Genomic DNA, 23,585 nt, shown 5'->3' on the forward strand with positions numbered 1-23,585 from the left:
TTGCTTCACAAAAGCGTACATTAACAATATCGATATCAAAATAGTGTTTACTCCTTCGGTTTTAACACAATTAGAGATGTTTTTCTAGGTATGCAGGAAATACAGCAGTTCAAGGTAACATTAACTTATCATATTGGTCTTTGGATTTACGTGTGGAATAGTGTAAAGGTATTTTATTGCAGGATGCATTAGTTTGCGCACGAGTCTCTTAGTTTTTGGAGTAGTACGTATCGTGCAATTATTTAAAATAGTATAGGGATCAAATGTGTTATTGTCTATTGGAGCGTAACACTGGTAGTTGCGTTATTCGTCGGGCTCAAAATAACCGAGTACAATCTGCTGCACACTTAATAAAAAGTTGACGGCGAAAAGTAGATAACACGACTTATCCGTTCTGTTGAAAGGAGAAGAATTTGAACTGTAGACGCAGATCAGTGTAGCGAAAATACACCCGATTGATGAACTGGACTGTCTTCTTGCAGTAGAGGAATGCCTGCAAAATTAGATAGAGAATAGAAAAGAAACAATATTAGTGAAAACACAATAACTGCCGATAGTTTGATGACGAGCCAGTTTTCCAATTGTTAACAGCCACAAGTCCTGCGACAACAAGGATTTTCTATCGCGATTCGGGTGTAACTTGAAGTATTTCACGATTCTGCTCAAAATCCTTGATGTACAACGATGACGGTGGAGGGGCTGTGTTGGAAAAATGTATCAGTCATCGAGTTTATCGTAAGCAGGTTAGCGAAAATTAATATCCTTACGTGATGGATCTCAGAGAGCCATAACAGAGTCGCCACCTCCACCGCCATCGCCAGAGTCGGTTTTAGTTTTGTTCTTGACGCCCCCAGTAGCCGCAAGCATCTGCTTATTTGCACATCCGACGAAACGCATTTTCGCATCGTCCCCGATGAAGATCGTCTTTTGACAAAACGTCAACGTTAGACAGGAGACAGCAAACAGGATAGTCGGTACAAAAAATCCAATAACAAACTGTTTGTATGTAGTGTCTAAACTAAATCGGGCCACTACTTTGTCCGTGTTTGCTTTAGAATAAAAACAAGGGAATCTGGCTCTCGCATTGTGATCCGTTCCATCTTTGCCATACTCTTTAAGGAAATCCTTACATTCATCCTGGAGGGTATTGACGCAACCCTCCAGATTGATCATCAGTCCAGATTCATTTGAAATAGTTAAATCTTGTTCTAGCGGTGCTATCGTTTTCAGTGGTGTCGAAATAGCGTAATGCATATAGCTAAGATAGGTGAAGTTAGTAAGATCTGTCAGTTCTTCCTTCTCCAGAAGTGACCCATTGACGCAATCGGTCGCTTGAATGCCATTGGTTGTGTTCTGAATTGTGTAGCAAGAAGCCATGATAACCTTCCCGTCGCTTTCGTTCCAAATTTCTTGATTCGTAACCGTATCAACCGCAACTGAACATTGCGAAAGATAAACTTTATCTCCACTCAATAAAATCATATTCTTATTCCTAGTCGGAATGTCCACACAACGGCGGTCACAATTGTATGGAGTTTTTATCTTTCGGCATGTTCCACGATTGCATGAAAAAAGACCGTTTATGTCTATGCATGTGATCTTGCCTCTTCTCCCGGAACATTTGAGTGGTGCATCAGTATTTTTGAACACGCACTCAAATGCATCGGTTATGTTGATGCACATCCCCAACGAGCAGTTGAAGGTACCCGTGAGATTCTTACAATCGTCTGCTATGCAACGAGATTTCTTGGCATTCTCCTGATCTATCCCGTAGCATGTTTTATTTGCCGAATTTGTGCAGTTTTGAAACGTTAAACTACTACCATTGGTGCGCAGATGAACGTAGATTTGTATACAAGCACCAGAGGTTTTGCTCAGACACCATTCACCGCAGGAGCCCCACTCGCAGGCTTCCTTGTTGACAGACTTTGTCGTTGTACACATAACTGGCGTTTCGTCAATACCACTTTTGAATGCGCGCGAAGATGGCATGTATATGGCTACCGTGAGGTACACAATCGCCACAGTACTCAGCACAAAGGTCAACTGACAAATGCATATCATTCCACATATTCGCGTGTCCTGGGGTGGGATAATTAAATCCTCCTCGGGAATCGGTTTCTTTTTTCCCATTTTTATTCAGTTGGTTTCTGCTTGATCAAAATTTATCTGTTGATGAAATTTTTTAGAATTGGTGATTATAATAAGATAATTAAATTATACATTAGATTGGAAGTCCTAATAGAATAAAAAATCATGAATGAGAGATCCGCTTATTGTACAATGTTTCTTCGGAGAGCATTTCAGGTAACAGAGTTAAGCACGTAATCATGTACCAATTGAGTGAGCTTGCTCAATTCAAAATCCGGAAATATTTTCAGCTGTAGAGCAGCGCCCCTAGTTGTCAGATCTGAAATGATCTGACAGCTATTGGTTTGGAAACTTATCTTAATTCCTTTTTCCCTCAAAGTGAAGTAGGTACTGTATAGAAGCACCCTATCTCCGTCAGTGCTCAAAGTCATTCTCAGTAAGCAATCGTCAGTAGATAATGACACAATTAACCAAATCACTTCTTTACTTTTTGAGCAAGCCATTGATGTCCACATACCGAGCAACAGTAAATCACAATGAACTCATGTCCTGGGGTGGCATTGCGCAGCTCGGTTTGAACGATTTTCGCTATTTTCGAGTACGTCACATAGAGTAGTGAGGGGCAAAAGTACGCACTTAATTGTTTTTGCAACAGATCTATTGCAAACATTTATCATAAAATTCGGTTTTGTTTCCAAGCGGTACATGAATCTTTCGCCTTCAAAATGTATTACCAGAGTTTTTCGAATTTTGTTTTTAGCATTAGAATTTCACTTTTTAGAAAAAATACTCAGATGCGAACTTTTACCCAGCATGCGGGGCAAAAGAATGCAGTTTACGGGGCAGAAGTTCGCACTGCATGAACAGTGTATAGGATAGTGTAATCCTAAAAAAGTTGATTGTTTTTCGCTGGTTTTTCGCTGATTCTTTTAAGCTGCGTTAGAGCGGTGCCCCGAAATAATTTTCTAACTTACGGAAATTCAGTTTTCTGGGGTTATTTGGGTGTTATGGTGAAAAAAGCAAAGCCTTGGTGCTACATTCCGTATCGGAACTCGACCTTCCAGAAGATATTCCACTGGGGCTTCTAGAGGCCATAGAAACAAATTAATAATATTTATTTTCGGAACCGGGGTGATACACAGAGACCCGAAAACGACTCCAGATGCCATATTAGATTGGAAAAAAAAGTGACTTCCGGTTTCCGAAAAACAACCAGAAATGGTTGAATACCAGCCAATACTGGTATTTTCGGAATAGAATTGATGCTTTGTGATCAAAAATCAACTTCAGACGTTATTTTTGAATTAAAGATGGTGACTTCCGGTTTGCGATAAACAGTAAAAATTGACCAAATACCACCCCATATGAGTTATTTCGAAATCGAAATGATGCCAAGAGACCTGCAAACGATCCCAGGCGCCATCTTGAATTCCAAGATGGTAATTTTCGGTTTCCGGAACACAACCTAAAATGGCCAAATACCAATATGCGTATTTCAAGATCGGGATGATGCGCAGACACCAGAAATAAACTCCAAACGCGATTTTTAAATTCAAGATCGTGACTTCCGGTTTCTGGAAAAACATCCAAAATTGACCAAATATCATCTCATATGAGTATGATGCCAAGAGACCTGAAAACGACACCAGACGAACCGGAAGTCATCATCTAGAATTTGAAAATGGCGTCTGATTTCCGGTCTCAGGGCGTCATTTGATTTTAAGATATACACATATTTGGGGGTACTCGACCATTCTGGGTTGTTTCCTAGAAACCGGAAGTCGACATCTTGGGATCCAAAATGGCGTCTGGGGTCATTTAATGGCCTCAGAGCATCATGCCGATTCCGAAAATACTCAAATTACCTAGTATTATTAAATCCTCCTCGGGAATCGGTTTCTTTTTTCCCATTTTTATTCAGTTGGTTTCTGCTTGATCAAAATTTATCTGTTGATGAAATTTTTTTGAATTGGTGATTATAATAAGATAATTAAATTATACATTAGATTGGAAGTCCTAATAGAATAAAAAATCATGAATGAGAGATCCGCTTATTGTACAATGTTTCTTCGGAGAGCATTTCAGGTAACAGAGTTAAGCAAGTAATCATGTACCAATTGAGTGAGCTTGCTCAATTCAAAATCCGGAAATATTTTCAGCTGTAGAGCAGCGCCCCTAGTTGTCAGATCTGAAATGATCTGACAGCTATTGGTTTGGAAACTTATCTTAATTTCTTTTTCCTTCAAAGTGAAGTAGGTACTGTATAGAAGCACCCTATCTCCGTCAGTGCTCAAAGTCATTCTCAGTAAGCAATCGTCAGTAGATAATGACACAATTAACCAAATCACTTCTTTACTTTTTGAGCAAGCCATTGATGTCCACATACCGAGCAACAGTAAATCACAATGAACTCATGTCCTGGGGTGGCATTGCGCAGCTCGGTTTGAACGATTTTCGCTATTTTCGAGTACGTCACATAGAGTAGTGAGGGGCAAAAGTACGCACTTAATTGTTTTTGCAACAGATCTATTGCAAACATTTATCATAAAATTCGGTTTTGTTTCCAAGCGGTACATGAATCTTTCGCCTTCAAAATGTATTACCAGAGTTTTTCGAATTTTGTTTTTAGCATTAGAATTTCACTTTTTAGAAAAAATACTCAGATGCGAACTTTTACCCAGCATGCGGGGCAAAAGAATGCAGTTTACGGGGCAGAAGTTCGCACTGCATGAACAGTGTATAGGATAGTGTAATCCTAAAAAAGTTGATTGTTTTTCGCTGGTTTTTCGCTGATTCTTTTAAGCTGCGTTAGAGCGGTGCCCCGAAATAATTTTCTAACTTACGGAAATTCAGTTTTCTAGGGTTATTTGGGTGTTATGGTGAAAAAAGCAAAGCCTTGGTGCTACATTCCGTATCGGAACTCGACCTTCCAGAAGATATTCCACTGGGGCTTCTAGAGGCCATAGAAACAAATTAATAATATTTATTTTCGGAACCGGGGTGATACACAAAGACCCGAAAACGACTCCAGATGCCATATTAGATTGGAAAAAAAAGTGACTTCCGGTTTCCGAAAAACAACCAGAAATGGTTGAATACCAGCCAATACTGGTATTTTCGGAATAGAATTGATGCTTTGTGATCAAAAATCAACTTCAGACGTTATTTTTGAATTAAAGATGGTGACTTCCGGTTTGCGATAAACAGTAAAAATTGACCAAATACCACCCCATATGAGTTATTTCGAAATCGAAATGATGCCAAGAGACCTGAAAACGATCCCAGGCGCCATCTTGAATTCCAAGATGGTAATTTTCGGTTTCCGGAACACAACCTAAAATGGCCAAATACCAATATGCGTATTTCAAGATCGGGATGATGCGCAGACACCAGAAATAAACTCCAAACGCGATTTTTAAATTCAAGATCGTGACTTCCGGTTTCTGGAAAAACATCCAAAATTGACCAAATATCATCTCATATGAGTATGATGCCAAGAGACCTGAAAACGACACCAGACGAACCGGAAGTCATCATCTAGAATTTGAAAATGGCGTCTGATTTCCGGTCTCAGGGCGTCATTTGATTTTAAGATATACACATATTTGGGGGTACTCGACCATTATGGGTTGTTTCCTAGAAACCGGAAGTCGACATCTTGGGATCCAAAATGGCGTCTGGGGTCATTTAATGGCCTCAGAGCATCATGCCGATTCCGAAAATACTCAAATTACCTAGTATTTGATCAGATTTTGTTGTTTTGCAGAAACCGGAAGTCGCCTTTTGGAATACAAAATGGTGTCTGGGGTCGTTATCCAGTCTCTGGACATCATTTAGATTAGGGAAATACACATATTGTGGGCATCATCCCGGTTGCGAAAATAAATATTGGATGGTATTTGGCCTTGTATTTTTCATTGTTTCTTTGGCTTCTAGAAGCTCCTATCTATTCCGGAAAAAACCATTTGTAAGCATATCAACAAAACTATTACAATGGTTGTAAGATTCCATTTAAAAAATCATGAAACCAAAATATTGCTCAGTTTCGGAGCACAGCCGCATATCACTAGTTATTTTTGAGTAACTTCTCTACAATGCGTACTTTTGCCCCACAATGAGTTTTCCAACTGGTTTGAGTTTTAGGACAAACATCAAAATATTTTCGGCAAAACATATTCACCCTACAAACCACAATTATACAAGAGTTTTTTGGGTTCTGTTGTTTTCGAGTTTCTGTGGTTTCCGAATAGGTCAATCATAGTACCCAAAACTAAGAAAATTAGATCAAAACAGCTCGAAACACAACTTTCCTCATAGCTTCGTCCCATTCAAACTGAATCCTATGTGTTTACATGTGTGATAAACTGACGTTATAATACTGCAAATTCATACAATGTTGCCAGTTTATTTTGCCCGTATGCTTCGAAAAAGTCAATGCGTACTTTTATCCCGTGCGTACTTTTCGGGATACACTCACTACTCTACTGTCAATTTTGGTTCAAGCTCAAAAGTAGCTGTCATTGTCATTTGTCCTTCGGCTCATCTAACACGCAAAGTCGAAAAAAGAAGAAAAACGAAGCATAACGCTCACTAGCGATCATTTAGTTTTGTTCGAGTTACTCGAAACGAAATGCGCAATGCCACCCCTGGGCTTAATCTCGTTTATGCCCGCTGTTAGCTGTCATATAGAGGTGTATGAAAAGTTGTGGTGATATGCTATCTCGTTTATACATAAGTTGAGATGTTAGCCCTCGAAATATACCGCGATGGCATTCCAATCAGTCAAAAATATCGGGATTATATTCAAATTTTGATATTTCGTTACAGTTTTTTTGTAACAATTTGTGTTCTAAACTTGATCTCGTTAATAGTTAAAATGTCAAAATTCCAATCAAATTTACTTATTGATTATTACAAGTTATAGCAAGTTTTGTAAGGTTTTTGGCAGGAGAAGATCAGTATTAGTTATAATGTACAATATTTTGTTAATTGAATAACAAATTTTGTTATAAATATGCTATAAAAACACACTTTTGAACATTAAAGTGTATGATCACAGAATTTGATATAATTCTGTACTTTTTATCATTCTGGCATATCAAGAATATTACAAGCTTTGTTATTTCTATCAAGCTCAGATATATTTGTTGTACCCGTTTGTTATAATCGTTTGATCGGGACAGGGGTGTTTTCGAGCCCCTCAGTTGCCAAACTCAATGCAAGAGTATTCGAGGAGTATTCATGTGACTTACAAGATGCTCGAAAATGAAACAAATGTATTACAATTGAAAGCGACGGTTGGCAGTGTCATTATCACCTAGCGATTGTCATGTAAAAATGACTTTGTCAGGCTCTGTTCGCAATAGCCACAAACCACGCTCGAAAGGGCGTTAAAACTCCACTATTTGAAAATTTTGACCTAAAATATCTAATATTTCGCATTCGCAATTCACATTTCAGACTGTATAAAATTTAATTGTCGTAATATCAACGGGTTAAATAACTTGTCTCGGTGTATTTTCGAAACTATTACCAAACATACAGAAGCCAAAATGCTCACTGCACACTATTAAATAAGCTACATTTTGCTCAGATAGGTTTGTTCTACCCGGTACACTGGAAATCAAGAATAATTATATTCGCCAATATGAATTTTTTGGCGGGAATGTTTTTTTAGGATACAGGGTACGTCTTTTAATTCCGTTATTGAACCATCGATTTTTGTGTGGAGGCAGCATCATCCTGTTGCGCTAAAGTTCAAATCAATGGCGTATGAACCATAACTGCACAGATTGATCCATATTTTTGCGTACGGACTCTGAACAACAACAGATAGCTTGAGGACAGAACGCACAAACGAATCTAGTAATTATCTCAAACAGTATGGGTTTCTGAACGCACTATGTGCTTCAAAATGATCAGGACGTAGTGATCACGGAATAACATTTGTAGACTAGTAGCAATTACAAGCAGTTTTGCGGTTCTTTACTCTACTGATACTGTTGCTTTTACCGGCATGTTTTCTTTCAAGACATCAGTTTTTCTTAGCTTCTGAAAGCAGGTTCAGAAATTGTTCAAGAATGGGGAGTATTTCAAACTTTTCGGAAAACTTCTACCTTCGAGACATCATATTAGTCTAATCTCATGGAAGCAAAAATAAATTGACCTATAGGGACGGGAAGACTCTGTGAATTTTTATTTCGATATTGATACAGAGAATATAACAGGGAACATATGGTGTCCATTCACGTCGTCTGTGCTAGGAATACTCGCATGTAATTGGTTCATTATTCGCGTAAATTTGTCGTTTAAACTTTTTTTATCAATTTTACCGCTTAGCAATGAAATGATAGATAAAAAAAGGTAATAAATAGCATATTAAAAAATTGTTCTTCATGTTATCTATTCAACAACATAATGGTTATTGTTATCCATCATGTGGTTATGCTGTTATTAACGTTTGAAATCTGACGCGACATTTGCCAGTTTCCTTTCCAATTTTACAGAATGCATCCCAGTATAGTGAACAAAGACGTAGTCCCACGTCAAAACAAAAACCTGACGGTTAAAAATTGTCCAAAAACGGTACGTCTGATCAGTTTAATAAAGGAGGATGGCAGTTTAAAACATAATAACTGACATAGACTGACTATCACATAAAAACGCGACGCGCTAACGGACACAACACTTATTGTTCTTACAGACGTAAAAGGACAACAAAAAATCACCTTTTAAGTCGACCGGTTTCGGTCCCCGTGTGGACCATCTACTGGACAATGCCCCATGGTTGGGCATTGTCCAGTAGATGGTCCACACGGGGACCGGAACCGGTCGACTTAAAAGGTGATTTTTTGATGTCCTTTTACGTTTGTAAGAACAAGAAGTGTTGTGTCCGTTAGCGCGTCGCGTTTTTATGTGATTAATACAGTTCTTACGTTAGCACTAAATCGAAAAATGAGTGATAGACTGACTAGTATTGATAAATAACCCTATGTGTACGGATTTAAAATCGTCCAACAAATCGGGCTCTAAATCCGTACAGCATGAACTATGATGAATATATACTATTTATATGATATATTCCTCATAACCAGCACGTAGAACACTAAATGCTTTCCTCTCTATCGATTTGCAACACTTAAATCTTAGAAATCACAGGAAATGCACTTCAGAATTAGTTTTTCTTCGGAACGGATTTCTTAGCGAATTGCACCAAAACACCAAACAAAAACAAAACGTTTGACGAACATGCGAACATACTTTTATTTTTAATATTTTTGTTTCCAAGCCCATCAATTTATTTTCAACGCAGATATCATGGCAATATTAAGTTTATTATGACTCGGTGATTATTGTTTGTATACAAGCATGGAAATTTTCACTCACTAGCGATGTTCCATGCAAATGTGTTTTTTGATTTATCATGTATCGTCCAATTATTTTCACTAGCGTAGAAGTTTTCCATAGACACGCTGCTGAATGTTTTTCCCTTCTAAGTGTTCCGAATACCATAGTAGGAGACTGAATTCAAACACGATAATATTTATTGTATCCAAGTTCACTTGCATTCATCAGTATCGCGAGAATCTTTGAGAGATTATCGCCAGTGATACAGAATTGTGAATCCAAATGAACGTTAGATTGTGTTCAAATGTTTGCTCACCGGAGCAAGTAGGTGTCATCAATGCTTACGGAAATTGTAGCATGGTGTACATGTTAATACATGTGATATTTGAAAACACCAAGAATCATCAAGAAATATCACGGTAAAAGCACGACGGGGAGTAGCTGAATCCCGCCTACAAGCAACCAACATTTGAAAGAATCGTTGTGATCGCTCGAGTGCAATCGTTCAGGATTCTTTCGTGAAGCACTCGCTATATGTTGCTTGCTCCGCATAGAGCAGGTAATACTGAAACAAAATCATCAAAGAAAGCCACCATATAGGTATTTCTTTGCTCTAAGTTGTCTCTTGCATGCGTGAGAATGTAGGTAGAATTTTTAATAGCGATGGTTTGCTGGGATTGGAAGCTTAGGAATAGTACGTTCAGAAATGATACCCGAATGATTGTTATGCGATACGATTTTTTCCATCCTTGTTTGTATATAATCATTTCTGTTATGAGTAATTGCATAAAACCTACAGGATGTACGGATTTCGGTCCCGCACGGTAGTAAAGAAGAATACCAGTCGCAAAAACACATCTTCCAGATGGTCTCGAGGTACGATGCTGGCCTAATAAGCCAGTCGTCGTAGGGTCGAGTCTCGGCTCGGGAGAGACTGTTAGTGTCAGCAGGATCGTAGCGCTAGCCCCGCAATTGTCCTGTACACTTAACAGTCGGCTGCGAAGTCTGTGTATAAATTAACAGAAGGTCGAATTCCGAATCGGAATGTAGCACCAAGGCTTTCCTTTTTTGCAGTCGCAAACACGTACCACTGAAGTTCATGGCATTCTGTGGCAAATGATATAATCAAATACAACTGTGCACTTTTACAATATAATTTGCGCTAAATTTTAAATGATTTTTTGTTCTCTAAAAAAGTCTGTTTAATGTTATACAGGGTACGAACGATTTTCTTCGGCAGGTTTCGCAGCAGAAAACCTGTCGAAGAAAACTACTGCTGAAGACGTTCGATATTGTAGGTTAAAATTTGATATTCTATGTTATAACACACAAGTTAATGCAGGCTTCATTTCTATTTAGAAAGAAAATACGTGCTTTATTATTTTAGAAACAGATAATTATATTGCGAAACAAATGCAGATATAACTTAATGTATGTCGAACACACTTAAACGGTACACGGTGTTTCTACACCTTTTTGTTCTAGTAGAAACAAATTCATTCCATTCTCACTTTGATTTCAAGTGCCTGAGGAAAACAACGAGTTTCGCAAAATGCCATAATGAAGTATTTGAAATCATTCCTTATTTAAAGTGGAAGATCCAATGATTATCGATCCAGAGGACACGGTAAAAGTTTGCATTTCGAGGAAATTCAACATAACTTCTTTGCGATGGATAACTTTGGATTTTTCGATGATTCTATACTACACTGCATGATACTCTACTTTTGTATTACGAAGTCGTCACTAACATGAAAAACTTTATTTAATAGTTTCAAATTAAATTGATTATTCCAATCGTTATATGTTACTAGATCTATCAGGTTCAAACCGCATCAAAGGGCAATTTGAAACCCGATTTTTTGCGAACACAAAGAGCGATCTGGGCCTACCCTCAATGACGATAGTTCAGCACGTTTCATTTCAACCACACATATCCTGTTTTTCTTACCCTCCTGCACACCATTGCTGCAGTATGATTATGATGAAAAATCAATTATTTTTTTCAGTTGCGCAGTTTTACGACTATTCAATTCTATTCACTATAAATTGACGAACTTGAAAGTTTGGATTTAGGAATATCCGATTTTAAAAGTTTTTGGGGCAATAATATGTTTTACATTGCATTTTTTCACTAGAAAACTTACTTTTCAAAGTATTCCTGTACAAGTGAAAGATAGCGTCACAAAAAGAAAATACTGCTTATTTTCTGTCTATTCGCACTATCATTCGCAACCCAACATTTCAGCTAAGGCCTAGCAAATGGTTTCTAACAATTTGAATCATTTTTCTGCTGTTTCATCAAGGATTTTATCTGAATCTATATTTTTCACTCACTAGCCTTTAACCATGTACACTCATCCTGTTTCCGTTCAGTGAAATAAATGAATTTCTTCTGCCAATGTATTACTGTCGGACCTTTGGCCGCCGTGTCAGCGAGAGCACAGACACGGGAGAGAAAATTTGCTGGAATCTTTCATGCGCGGGCGCATGGTGAATTCTAACGTAAAACACGTTGTTTAGCTTTCTCTAGCATTCGTTGCATGTGCAGTCAAAAGCAAAATAACTCTCTGTTTTCGAACTTTTTAGCACAATCATACTGTCAAACTTGAAGAACTGCGTTATTTAACAATGAAGCAGAATTGGGAATACAGCACTTTTTCTATGAATTGTATTGGTTACAAGTATGTATCTCTAAAATGTCACGCACCAAAGAAAGTGGGTTGGAATTGCATTCAAGTAGGATAATGTTTTATTGTAATAGATCGCTGATTTACCATAATTGTAATTGCGGTAATCAAGAACCGTTTCAAGAACATATAATTTCATAATATACGTGAATAAGGATTATGATGACTAACCAAAATCTAAAATAAATGTATCTGAAAAATTGTCAGAATAAATTTTCAGCTCTTGAATATACGAATTACTTGATGTTGTAATTCTTAGTTAATCTTGATTGTTATACAAAGCAAAGCAAAGCCTTGGAGAGCTACATACCGATTCGAATCTTGACCTTCTGTTTATTATACACAAACTTCGCAGCCAACTGTTTAATGTACAGGACAATTCATGGGCTAGCGCTACGGCTCTACTGACTCTAACAGTTTTTCTCAAGCCTAGACTCCATGCGACCCATGCGACGACTGGCTTATTAGGCCAGCCTAGACTCCATGCGACCCATGCGACAACTGGCTTATTAGGCCAGCATCGTACCTCGAAACAACCTGAGACATTGTTTGTTATACAGTAATTCTAAAATAATCACATCATAAAATCCTCAGCTGAAGAAGACGTTTCTGTGTAAGTAAGTCGTGTGAACAGATTTCGCAACCCTTTCGAGTTAACTCAGCAACTAAAGTTCGTACAAACAGAATGATGACAGTGATTTGAAATTAAACCTAGAGATATATATTGAAAAATTCTCTGAAATCTTTTGCTATTTTAGAGAAAAATGTATTGAAATTAGGAAAAAAAAAGTTTGGCTTTGAGACTTTCAAATTTACTTTGCTTTCGTTTAAATTTTGCTCCTGAAGCCGAAATTGAGACTGAATTTTGTTTCGACAAACAACAGCTTCGATCCAAATGTATTCTACATACATAATTTTAACCTAAATTTATTTTTTTGAAAAAAAAAAAAATTTGAATTTAAATAAATAAATAGAAATTGGTTGACCAATGTTTAGAACAAATCGTGTGACATTTTTTCATGTATTGTAACGGCTAGCTCGAAAAGGATATTCGTGTAAACAGTGATCAACACACAAAAACCGACTATCGATTCGAGCAGCTTTGGGAGAGAAACTATGAGCTCTCAACTGTACTGCAAGCATATTCAAAACTGGGCTCATTTGAGAGAGGAGAAAGGGTGGGCTGGAAATTTTCACAGTTTCGTTGTCATCACTGAATCAACTCTTAATTCAGTTCGCGAGGACATTTTATTGTGATAATAACCGTAATCGGTGTATAGATGGTTTAGTTTTCACTTTATCTCTGTACATACCAAATGATAAAACTTCATAGCATCGTGTAACGCAGAGTAGATTGTCGGTCGTTTTCCACTAAACTTTACGGAGCTCAGGATCAATAGCGTTCAGAAAAAATAAGTTCTCGCATGTCCGGCCAGACATTCAGTCTCGGTTAATGTGAACATAATCAAGAAGAAACAATTGAAGAATACGAAGACAGAACAAAGGGTCAAGGATTCAAGAGATGTCGAACGTGGGTGACTTTTCTTCGAATCTGGTGAATATTGCTCTTGCACCTTTCGTACCTAACGTTTTATCGATATGAAATTACAAACCGAAAATAAATAGGTTATTATAAACTTAGTTTTTTTGAATCATTTGCTTGGATACATCAAGGTACATAATAGTGAAAGCTGTGGAAAATCAATTCCGTATATTTGCGCTGAAGAGTATATCTAAATTACCAACGGTAGTGTTTCATGTATTATCGCCATTTTGACAATTTAAAAATGCACACATAAAATAAATGGTGTGACATGGCATACAGCCTGTAATCATCATGAACCAAGTAGAATGGGAAACAATGCACGAACAAAAACCGTATTTTGAAAGAATGTGAAAATCGCCAAGGAGTTACACACAGAGGCTTCGATTTTCTCCTTAGCACAGTTTGGTTGCGTGTCTTGGTGGCGCAGTAATGTGAGCCCTAACAAGGAGAAAAACACCAGTCATACGCTTTCAGTGAAAAGCGTAAACTCATTTCAGCTATACAAAGGGTAGACGACGTCGCGCCATACTCCACACTTCATATATGTGTAAATGGAAAACTGGTGCATTATCCAAGGGCCCTTTACGGTGGCAGTAAGGGCAATCGGTTGTTGATTAAAAATCAAAATTGTCGAAAGCTGTTTCGTGCAAAACTGATATCATTAGTATTCGAGAACAAACGGTTTAAAAGTTGTTATAATAGAGTAATTATTTCGCTAAAATATGGGGTTCGATGTTTTCTCAAAAATCTATTTTAAGGGGCAACTAATAAATACATCATTACCCGTCTATACATCAGCTGCGAGAAATAAGCACAAGTGAAGAGTTTTTTTTTAAATGAAACACGCAATAGTTATGTAAAAGAACAATATTTCGAGCAAAGTGTCTGACGGAACAAGTGAGAGAATGAGAGTGAACAATATACCATGTGAATGTAAAAGTTGTACATAAATGTGGTGCCAACAAACCTAGCTGATGGAAGATTGCAGTGTGTTACTACTAGAATCGTAATGTCCATCGAACAGAGAAACAGTTGAAATTTATAACAATCCAAACTGAGAATGTTATCAATTTGGTTAAAATTTATACTACGATGAAGGAAAGCTCAAGTCGCCAGGAACCTTAGTAGCGCGAAAATTTGACACACTCTTAAAAGCGACTACCGGACGATGTCTTACACGCTCCTGAAAATAGGGTGGCTACGGGCTCGATCTATAATTAGGCTGCTCTACTAATGAAAATTTGATAAACTTTTTATTCCAATATTCAGCCTGTTTGATATGGGGAAGCAAAGACAAAAATAGCACGCTATAGGCCGAAGGTGTTTCCATTTCAATACCGTACATGTCGTCAATCGGAATATCAACGTGCAGCGAAGCGTAGGATCTAAGAAACATTCGGCAACAATTCCTTGCTCATAAAATCAGAGCAGGTTTTCACGTCAAGATTTCAATTAAGGCTGTTGTTGACTTCAGGACCTCTGTTGGTGGTGCAAACGGATTGACAAACTCCATAAGGAAGGAATCTCCTAGAGGCTATGGATGAAGAAATCGTTCCGCGTACATTTCGGGAAAAAGCGTTGTTTTACACGACTGCCTTTTTTATCTTGCTAGGCACTTTTAGTCTTTTCGCTTTTTTGTTCCTGGTACCGTTTGTGATCGAACCTGCTTTCACCACAATTTTTATGCAATTTGATGAGTCACCTGCGTTTTGCGTTACTGTTGACAATGAGCATCTCTATGGCGCGAAGAACTGCAGCTGGGCGTCATGCAGAGAAGGTTGCACTAAAGACATCTATGAATGTCAACAAATTCGCGTCAACTACAAAACGAGTGCACAGCTAGCAGCTGAGGAACTCGAAGAAAACGACAACGACGAACTTTCGACGATGTCCACTGCTGCTTTTAAAGCAGTTACAGCAACAGCTACAAAAACCACTGGTGATAGTAGTGTTAGTAATGATATTAACAAAAGTAGTCTAAAAAATAATTTCAATAGTCCAAGAGCTAGTAGTGAAACTAATAAACCTGCTTATGGCATGGATGGAGAGTCTGCGTCCAGTTTGATAGGTGTCAGCAGGTATGATACAGCACTAAATCGGTTTGAGCGGGCAATACGCACAGACTATGATTACAGTGATATGCTGGTGGATGATAGAACTAATGGTTTCGGTGACCACAAAAACGGTATCATCAGCTCCATCATTGGAGAGGATAATACACTCATGGAATATCCAGACGATATGACTGAAATGACAGGAAACGAATCGGAGTGGTTTTTCACTGGTGCACGGTTATTTCCTAATGTTAAAGGTTGTGGGTATCCACCGATGCTAAATTGCACAATTTGGACCAAGAAGTACTGGAAGATTGGAACGAATTTTACTTGTTTTTACTCGCGCGTAGATCCAGGCTTGGTAATTAGTGATCTCGATATGTGGCAAAATACGCTAAACTTGGTGTTTGCGATGGCCATTCCTATTCCATCCTTCATCATATCCGTAATTTATCTTGCATTCGCTTATTTTGTAATCTATAATGAAGACGAGGAAGCAGCTTTGTTGGATAAAAATGGTGAAGAAGAAGGCGGTGAAGATGAATTAAACGAAACTGATGAAGGAAACGACAACAAAATTAATGAAAGCGAGATGGAAATTACAGCAAACCACATCAATGAGAACATTGTGGATGAAGCTAATACGGTAAACTCAACTACAACTACACCGATTCAGCCGTTGCCGAATGGAACAGCAAATTCGATCACTAACATTAACAACACAAACACTAACACGACTGCTACGACCAACACCAACGGTTCATCGAAACCCATCACACCGAATTCGACATCGGACATCAATTCATTTGGTCACCAGCTTAAGGTGAAAATGGCTGATGAAATGTCCCGGGAAAGCATCGATGGGGGATTGCTCTCGAATTCTGCATCAATTCAAGGGTAAGTTTGTAGATTTATTGATAAAATAATTAGTTTTAAACGGAAAGGATTAAAATACCACACCATCACTATCCTTATTCCACAGTGAGTAATTTCCAATTCCAAATAAGGTTGCCTATATTTTTTATGCTATCTCTGAGAATTCGGTGAAAATTTCGGTATCATTTGATGGAAAAACAATATTCAAACAAATTGCAACTTGTTTTACCTTAAAGGTGGTTTATTCAACACAAAAAAAAAACAAAATTTGAATACTTGTTTCTTTGCGTTGCTAACGAGAATGCTGAGTCGTTCCGAACTCAATTGTTTGTCTTCATTTCTTTTAGTAGCGTTAAAAGCGGCTGGAGTTCCTAGGATGCAAATGGCCTTATGGTCTACTTATTTTTAATGTGGGACTACGTCTTTGTTTAATATACATGTAGAGCGGGGGCCTAGTGTGGTTGGTAACGTCTCCGCCAACCACGCTCGACGCCTGGGTTCGAATCCCACCGCCGACATAGGTGTCGATGGTTGTGAGGTGGCGTGATCCACTCACAACCAACCCAACTGGTCTAGATTCAATCCTAGCCGACACCGGGAGATTTTCTGAGGCGAAAAATCTCTGGGATCACGCCTTCCATCGCATGAGGAAGTAAAGCCGTTGGCGCCGGTCCGTTAATAAACGGGTCGTGAGTTAGGGTCCTGGGTGTGGAGTCGCCTCCCTGGGCGTCGGTGATTGGCCACAACAGTGGTGGAACTAGACCGACGGAAAATAAGTGAGAATAAAAAAAAAATATACATGTAATTGGTAACATTGGAAATAAAACTCATAAATGTTCTGTCAGATTTCAAACAATAATAACAGCTTAACCACATGATGGATAAAATTAACCGATATGTTGTTGGATAGACACACTGTTGGACAGTTTTGTAATACACTAGTTAACATTATTATTTTATTGCTCAGCGGGAAAAAATGGTAAAAAGTTTTAAGGACAAAGATACGCGAACAACGAACCAATCACACGCGAGCATGCCTACTAGGGTGGGACAAAAAATAAATGTTGGCTCCCATGCACTTTTCGTGTTTCTTATGGGTCCCATAACAACTGTGTAACTTTTCAGATCGATCGGTGAAACGCCCGATTTCTGAAGTTTCCATGTGATTTTTTTTTCAGATATTCAATCAGTCTAGGGTGAATATCTTTTTTCACAAGCAAGGTAGCGCCTTACGGTCTTCAGAAGAGTTTTTCCCAAAAAAATTAACTACAAATATCATGTATCGATATATTTTTAGGAGCCAAATGGACATCTTTAAAGAATAAGTTTTGAAAAAGTGGATTTTCCCATATAAAATCTTATTGGAACTTTAAAAATCGGGCGCAAAAATATAGTTCCATCGATCGATCTGAAAAGTTACACGATTGTTATAGGACTCATAAGGAACACGAATAGTGTATGGGAGCGAAAATACTACAATGTATACAGCCCTAGGGTTGTATGAAATGGTGACGTGGGACTAAACACTGTAATTAGGGTATTTTTTGTTCCAAAATATACAGAGGATATATATGAGGATATAGAGATTAACTTTATATCCTCAAAAACCAAATCCAATAACACTTACGTTATCATAATTAAGGGTTTTGTCTTATTTAATATTGATTGATTGATTGATAATATTGATCTTATTTTCAAAATAATATGGGAGCCCTTACAAAAGTTCATTAATTGGCAAACATAAAAAGATATGTTAAACAAAATTATCAACAAGTTTCAGCGAAAAATCGTAGCAATCAACAATTCCATTTTTTTTTTGCTTGACATTTTTTTTCCATTTGCCTACAATTACACTCGCTGTATTACAAAGACAGCTTATAAATGTTTATCATAAGTTTATGTAAGAAAAAATTCGGGATGCATCTTAGTAAATGGACCAAAAATTCACAAGCATTCACCGACTCCTACTCTTCTATAAATTTGTATATTTGGGAATTCAATCTTTTGATACTATCCGGCACGATTATTTAGTGAATATAAAATATAAAATACAGTAAATAAAACTTAATACCGTTACAAAAATGTACAATTCTTGTTGAGTATTCTATATTAATCATATTTATGAGATAAACTTTCAATCACCAGCGTTGCAGTTTTTCCTCGATTGCACACGAATAGAAATGAACGAACAGCAGTGTACCATTGCAATACGAGTAGTACCGCGCGCTGCGGTAAGAATGGAAATGTACCGCTGAAATGTACGAATAGAAGAGTACCGCTGCAATCATAGATGACGAGAGACTTGCGGCTTTCTGCTCCACTGGTACTGTTGCTTATACCAGCATGTTTTCTTTCAAGACATCAGTTTATATTACGTTCTGACAGCAGGTTTAGGAATTGTTCAAGAATGGGGATTGTTTCAAACTTTTCGGAAAACTTTTACCTTCGAGACATCATATTAGTCTAAGATCAAGGAAGCAAAAATAAATTGACCTATTGGGACGGGGAGACTCTGTCAATCTATATTTATTATTATTACAGGAACATCACAGGGAACGGTTGGTGTCCATTCACGTCGTCTGTGCTAGGAATGCTTGCATGTAATTGGTTCTATGTTCGCGTAAATTTGTCATTGAAACTTTTTATCAAATTTACCGCTTAGCAATGAAATTAGAGAGATAACTAGCATACTAAAAAATTGTTATACATTTTATCTATCCAACAACATGTTGGTTATTGTTATCCATCATGTGGTTATGCTGTTATTAACTTTTGAAATCTGACGCAACATTTGCCAGTTTAACTTCCAATTTTACAGAATGCATCTCAGTATAGTAAACAAAGACGTAGTCCCACGTCAAAATAACATCATCGCTTTTTTCCCATGTAACCGTGTCCCAGTCTAATGCCTAGCACATACGACATGAACAGAACCTTATAAACCCAAAGTTTTGAAAAAAAAATAAGTAAAAGCAACAGTACCGTACAGCACAGGTGAAGCAGAACGCTGCTGGTCTGTTATTGCAACGGTACCGATTTCTATTGACGTGCAATCATGGAGAAATTGCAATGCTGCTGCTGATTTTTGCCTTTCTCCTAGAAAGGTATAGCAATCACTTGCAAAACCGAAAATATAAAAGTGCTCCAAAGGGCCGAATGGCATATATCACTCGACTCAGGTCGACGAGCTGAGCATTTTCTGTATGTGTGTGTGTATGTGCAGATTTTTATTCTCACTCACTTTTCTCAGAGATGGCTGGACCGATTTCCATGAAATTAATTGCAAATGATAGGTCTTGTTGCCCCATAAGACCCTATTGAATTTTATTGTAATCGGATTTTTAGTTTAGAGGTTATGTTTAAAAATGTGAAAATCATGAAACATCAATATCTCAGAAACTACACAACCGATTTGAATAAATCTGGTCACAAAAGAACGGGCTACCTAGGAAACCCTTAAGTTTTGAATTTCATAAAGATTGAACTTGTGGTTCAAAAGTTATGAAAAGAAACGTGTTCTGAAGACTGTTTAATCTCACTCATGTTTCTCAGAGATGGCTGTATCGATTTTCATAAAATCAGTGTCAAATAGAAGGTCCAATTGCCCCATAAGACCCTATTGATTTGTTTTGCAATCGGACTATTAGTTTGCTTGCTATGTTTAAAAATGTGAAATCCAGCTATGCAAAGGAACATATTCCGAAGACTACTTGGACTCACTCAATTTTCTCAGAGATGGCCGACCCGATTTCCACAAAATTAGTGTCAAATGAATGGTCTAGCTGCCTCAGAAGACCCTATTGAATTTTGCTGTAATCGAACTGTAACTTCATTTGTAATGTGCCGACTTGTGAAAATCACGAAACTTCATTATCTCAGAAACTACACAACCGATTTGATTATTATTATCAGATGAGCGGGCTAGTTAAGGGTTAACTGATGAATTATGATTGAACACGTTGTTTCAAAGTTTGGCTGCCCTACACGTTTCCATTTCATTTGATTATAATCGAACTTAAGCAACCGTTATGTATTAAATTGGTAATAAAACAACGAAAGTCTATTATCTCAAAGATTACATGACTTATTTGAACATAACTAGTGTCATACGAACGAGTCATCTCTCAAACTTACAAATAACAAACTTCATAACAATTTGGTATGTGGCTCAAAAGTTATGGAAAGAAAAAAAATTCAAAGACTATTTAAAACTATACCTGCTTTGATCGATATATGTGGCTTCAACATAAATTAAATGTGGTGTCGTACTATTTGAACGTTCCAAGTTCATTGATTCCTTGCGGTTTTTTTGAAGTCTGCAAATGCACGACGAATCGGCCATAGGATATGATCAAAGTCAAATAACAAATCGTTTGAAATGATTGGTTTTATCGAAATGACAACATCCTCGTCTTTTGGCTTTTGTACATCGCCTTAATTCTGAATATATTCATATTGGGTGGTATTCTGTCATTATCAGCAGACTTTCTGGCATCAATCTGACACCGGAAATACCCATATTGGGAGGTATTTTTGGTTGTTTTCCAGAAACTAAAAGTGGTCGTCTTCAAATTCAAAATAGTGTCCAGGGTCAATGTTTGGTTTCTATGCATCATCACGTTTACGGAAATATCCATATTGAGTATTATTCGGTCATTTCCGACTGTTGCCTATAAGTTGCCATTTATCAATTCAAAATGGTGCCTGAGGTCAATTGTCCTTGCATCATTCTGGTTCCAGAGATACTCATATTGGATAGTATTTGTTTATTTTAGGCTGTTTTTCACAAACCGGTAGTCGCCATCTTGGATTCCAAAATGGTATTTAGGATACTGGTTAAAGAAAAACTCATATTGGGTGATATTTGGTCACTTTGGACTGGTTTTCAGAAGCCGAAAGTCGTCATTTTGGACTTTAAAATTGCCAGTGAAATCAATTTCTGTCATCTGGGCGTAATTCTGGTTCCGAAAACATTCATATTGAATGGTATTTGGTCATTTCCGGCTGTTTGCCAAACACCGGAAGTCGCCATCTTAAAGTTCAAGATTGTGTCTGTGATCAATCTCCAGCTTCTGTGCATCTTTCTGGTTCCAGAAATACTAATATTTAATGGGAATCGTCCATTTCAGGCTGTTTTCCAAAAACCGGAAGTTGCCATCTTACAATTCAAAATGTTGTCTGAAGTCGATTTGTTGCTCCAGTGCATCATTACGGTTCCGGAAATACCCATATTGGGTATTTGGTATTTAGTCATTTGCCGCTTTTTTCCGACACCGGAAGTCGTTATTTTGGATTTCATAATGGCATTTGGAGACAATTTCTGGATTTTGAACGGCATAGTGGTTAAAGAAAAACTCATATTGGGTGGTATTTGGTCATTTTCTGTTGTTTTCAGAAACCGGAAGTCGCCATCTTAGAATTGAAAATGCTATCTGTGGTCGATTTTAGCTCCTGTGTATTATTCTAGATCCGGATATTATTATATTGGGAGGAAATCGGCCATTTTCGGCTGTTTTCCAGAAACCGGAAGTTGCCATTTTACAATCCAAAATGTTGTCTGAGGTCGATTATGGAACATATTTGTTACCACTAAAAACATTCACCTGCCAATATGGTTCCATTTAGTTGATTAGCTCGCGAGATGTGCAGAAATTTGTGAAGAAACATGTACTTCCAGAAGAGGAAGGGGCGTCAAACCATTATGGACATATTTGTTACCTCTAAAAACATTCACATACCAAATTTGGTTGTATTTTCTTGATTGGTTCTTGAGCTGTGCGGAATTTGTGTTTCATTTTCATGGGATCCCTCCCTTATAGAAAAGGGAGTCGGGTTTCAAACCATTATGTACATATTTGTTACCACTAAAAACATTTACCTGCCAAATTTTGTTCCATTTGGTTGATTAGTTCTCGAGATGTGCACAAATTTGTGTTTCATCCAACTATTATGGACACATTAGTTACCCCTTAAAACATCCACATGCCAAATTCGGTTTCATTTGCTTGGTTTGTTCTTGAGTTGTGCAGAAATTGATGTTTCATTTGTATGGGACCCCTCCCTTCCAGAAGAGGGAGGGGTCTCAAACTATCATAGGAACCTTTATCGGCACCAAAAACTCCTAAATTCAAATTTTCACGTCGATCGGTTCGGTAGTTTTCGGGCCTATATGGATCAGACAGACAGACAGACTTGACGTCATTTTTACAAGTAAAGATTACAACATCAATATTTTAGAACCTGAAGAGTGAATATACATTTATCGGCTTGAAGCGTTCATGTAAATCTATTTTCACAAATAAAAAATTGAATGAGAAAGGCTGGGTCTGACCGCTAGGTGGATTAATTTAGGTTTTATTTAATAGGGGGGATATTTTGTGATGAATTATTCATTTACTAATATTTTTTCAGAATTTTATGATGTTTTTATGATGCTTTTAGAAAAAGTTATTCACCTCAAACTGATTGAATGTTTGACGAACGACTAATCACCATTGAATTTTTCCAGCAACACTGCTACATCATGCTGCTATTGCAAACTTGCTTAAGGATGAGAAATAATTTCGCGTGGAAGTAAGCTTGAAAGTGTAAATTTCGTTCATAGTATCTTCGGAGAAGCCTCCAAGATAAATTTTACACAATATCATTTTTAATCACATGATTGAATTTGCAACAGCAGCATGCTGCAGCAGTATTGCTAGTAACATTCAATGGTGAGCAGGTCGTCAGACATTCAATTAATTTGGGGTGAATAACTTTTCCTTCAAGCATCGTAGCGCCTTACAGTCTTAAGAATAGTTTTTCCGAGGAAAATTTCCTACAAATATCATGTATTTATATATTTTTAGGAGTCAACTGGACACCTCTAGAGAATAAGTTTTGGAAAAGTGGATTTTCCCATACAAAATTGTATGAAAACTTTAAAAATCGGGCGTAAAAATATAGTTCCACCGATCGATCTGAAAAGTAACACGGTTGTTA

The 23,585-nt window shown here is 37.5% G+C and overlaps 2 protein-coding genes across 5 annotated transcripts in view; one reads left to right on the forward strand and one right to left on the reverse strand.

Annotated features, from left to right (window-relative positions):
* LOC129732535 (cilia- and flagella-associated protein 298-like) overlaps nt 1–23,585 on the forward strand; it is a 74,756-nt gene that overhangs the window by 24,570 nt on the left and 26,601 nt on the right. Inside the window, exons 1-2 of one of the 4 annotated variants that reach the window (XM_055693490.1) lie at nt 13,311–14,377; nt 14,433–16,625. The exons of 1 other annotated variant lie outside the window; for it this stretch is intronic. In XM_055693490.1, coding sequence (XP_055549465.1) covers nt 15,211–16,625 — 1,415 coding nt within the window. In that variant the 5' untranslated portion in view covers nt 13,311–14,377; nt 14,433–15,210. Of the gene's footprint in view, nt 1–13,310; nt 16,626–23,585 lie in introns of those variants that run through there. 2 more of the 4 variants (XM_055693491.1, XM_055693489.1) reach the window with 2 other exon arrangements.
* LOC129732536 (uncharacterized) lies at nt 352–11,661 on the reverse strand. The gene is made up of 3 exons (XM_055693493.1): nt 11,586–11,661; nt 768–2,169; nt 352–493 (listed from the first exon to the last, which is right to left on the reverse strand). The coding sequence occupies exon 2, from the start codon at nt 2,131–2,133 to the stop codon at nt 778–780; it is 1,356 nt and encodes a 451-aa protein (XP_055549468.1). The 5' UTR covers nt 2,134–2,169; nt 11,586–11,661; the 3' UTR covers nt 352–493; nt 768–777.

The sequence above is a fragment of the Wyeomyia smithii genome, chromosome 3, assembly GCF_029784165.1.
Source record: "Wyeomyia smithii strain HCP4-BCI-WySm-NY-G18 chromosome 3, ASM2978416v1, whole genome shotgun sequence".
Classification (NCBI taxonomy): Eukaryota; Metazoa; Arthropoda; class Insecta; order Diptera; family Culicidae; genus Wyeomyia; species Wyeomyia smithii.

Excerpts from the sequence above, each read along its gene's own strand:
- LOC129732536 (XM_055693493.1), bottom strand. The coding sequence starts at position 2,133 with ATGGGAAAAAAGAAACCGATTCCCGAGGAGGATTTAATTATCCCACCC.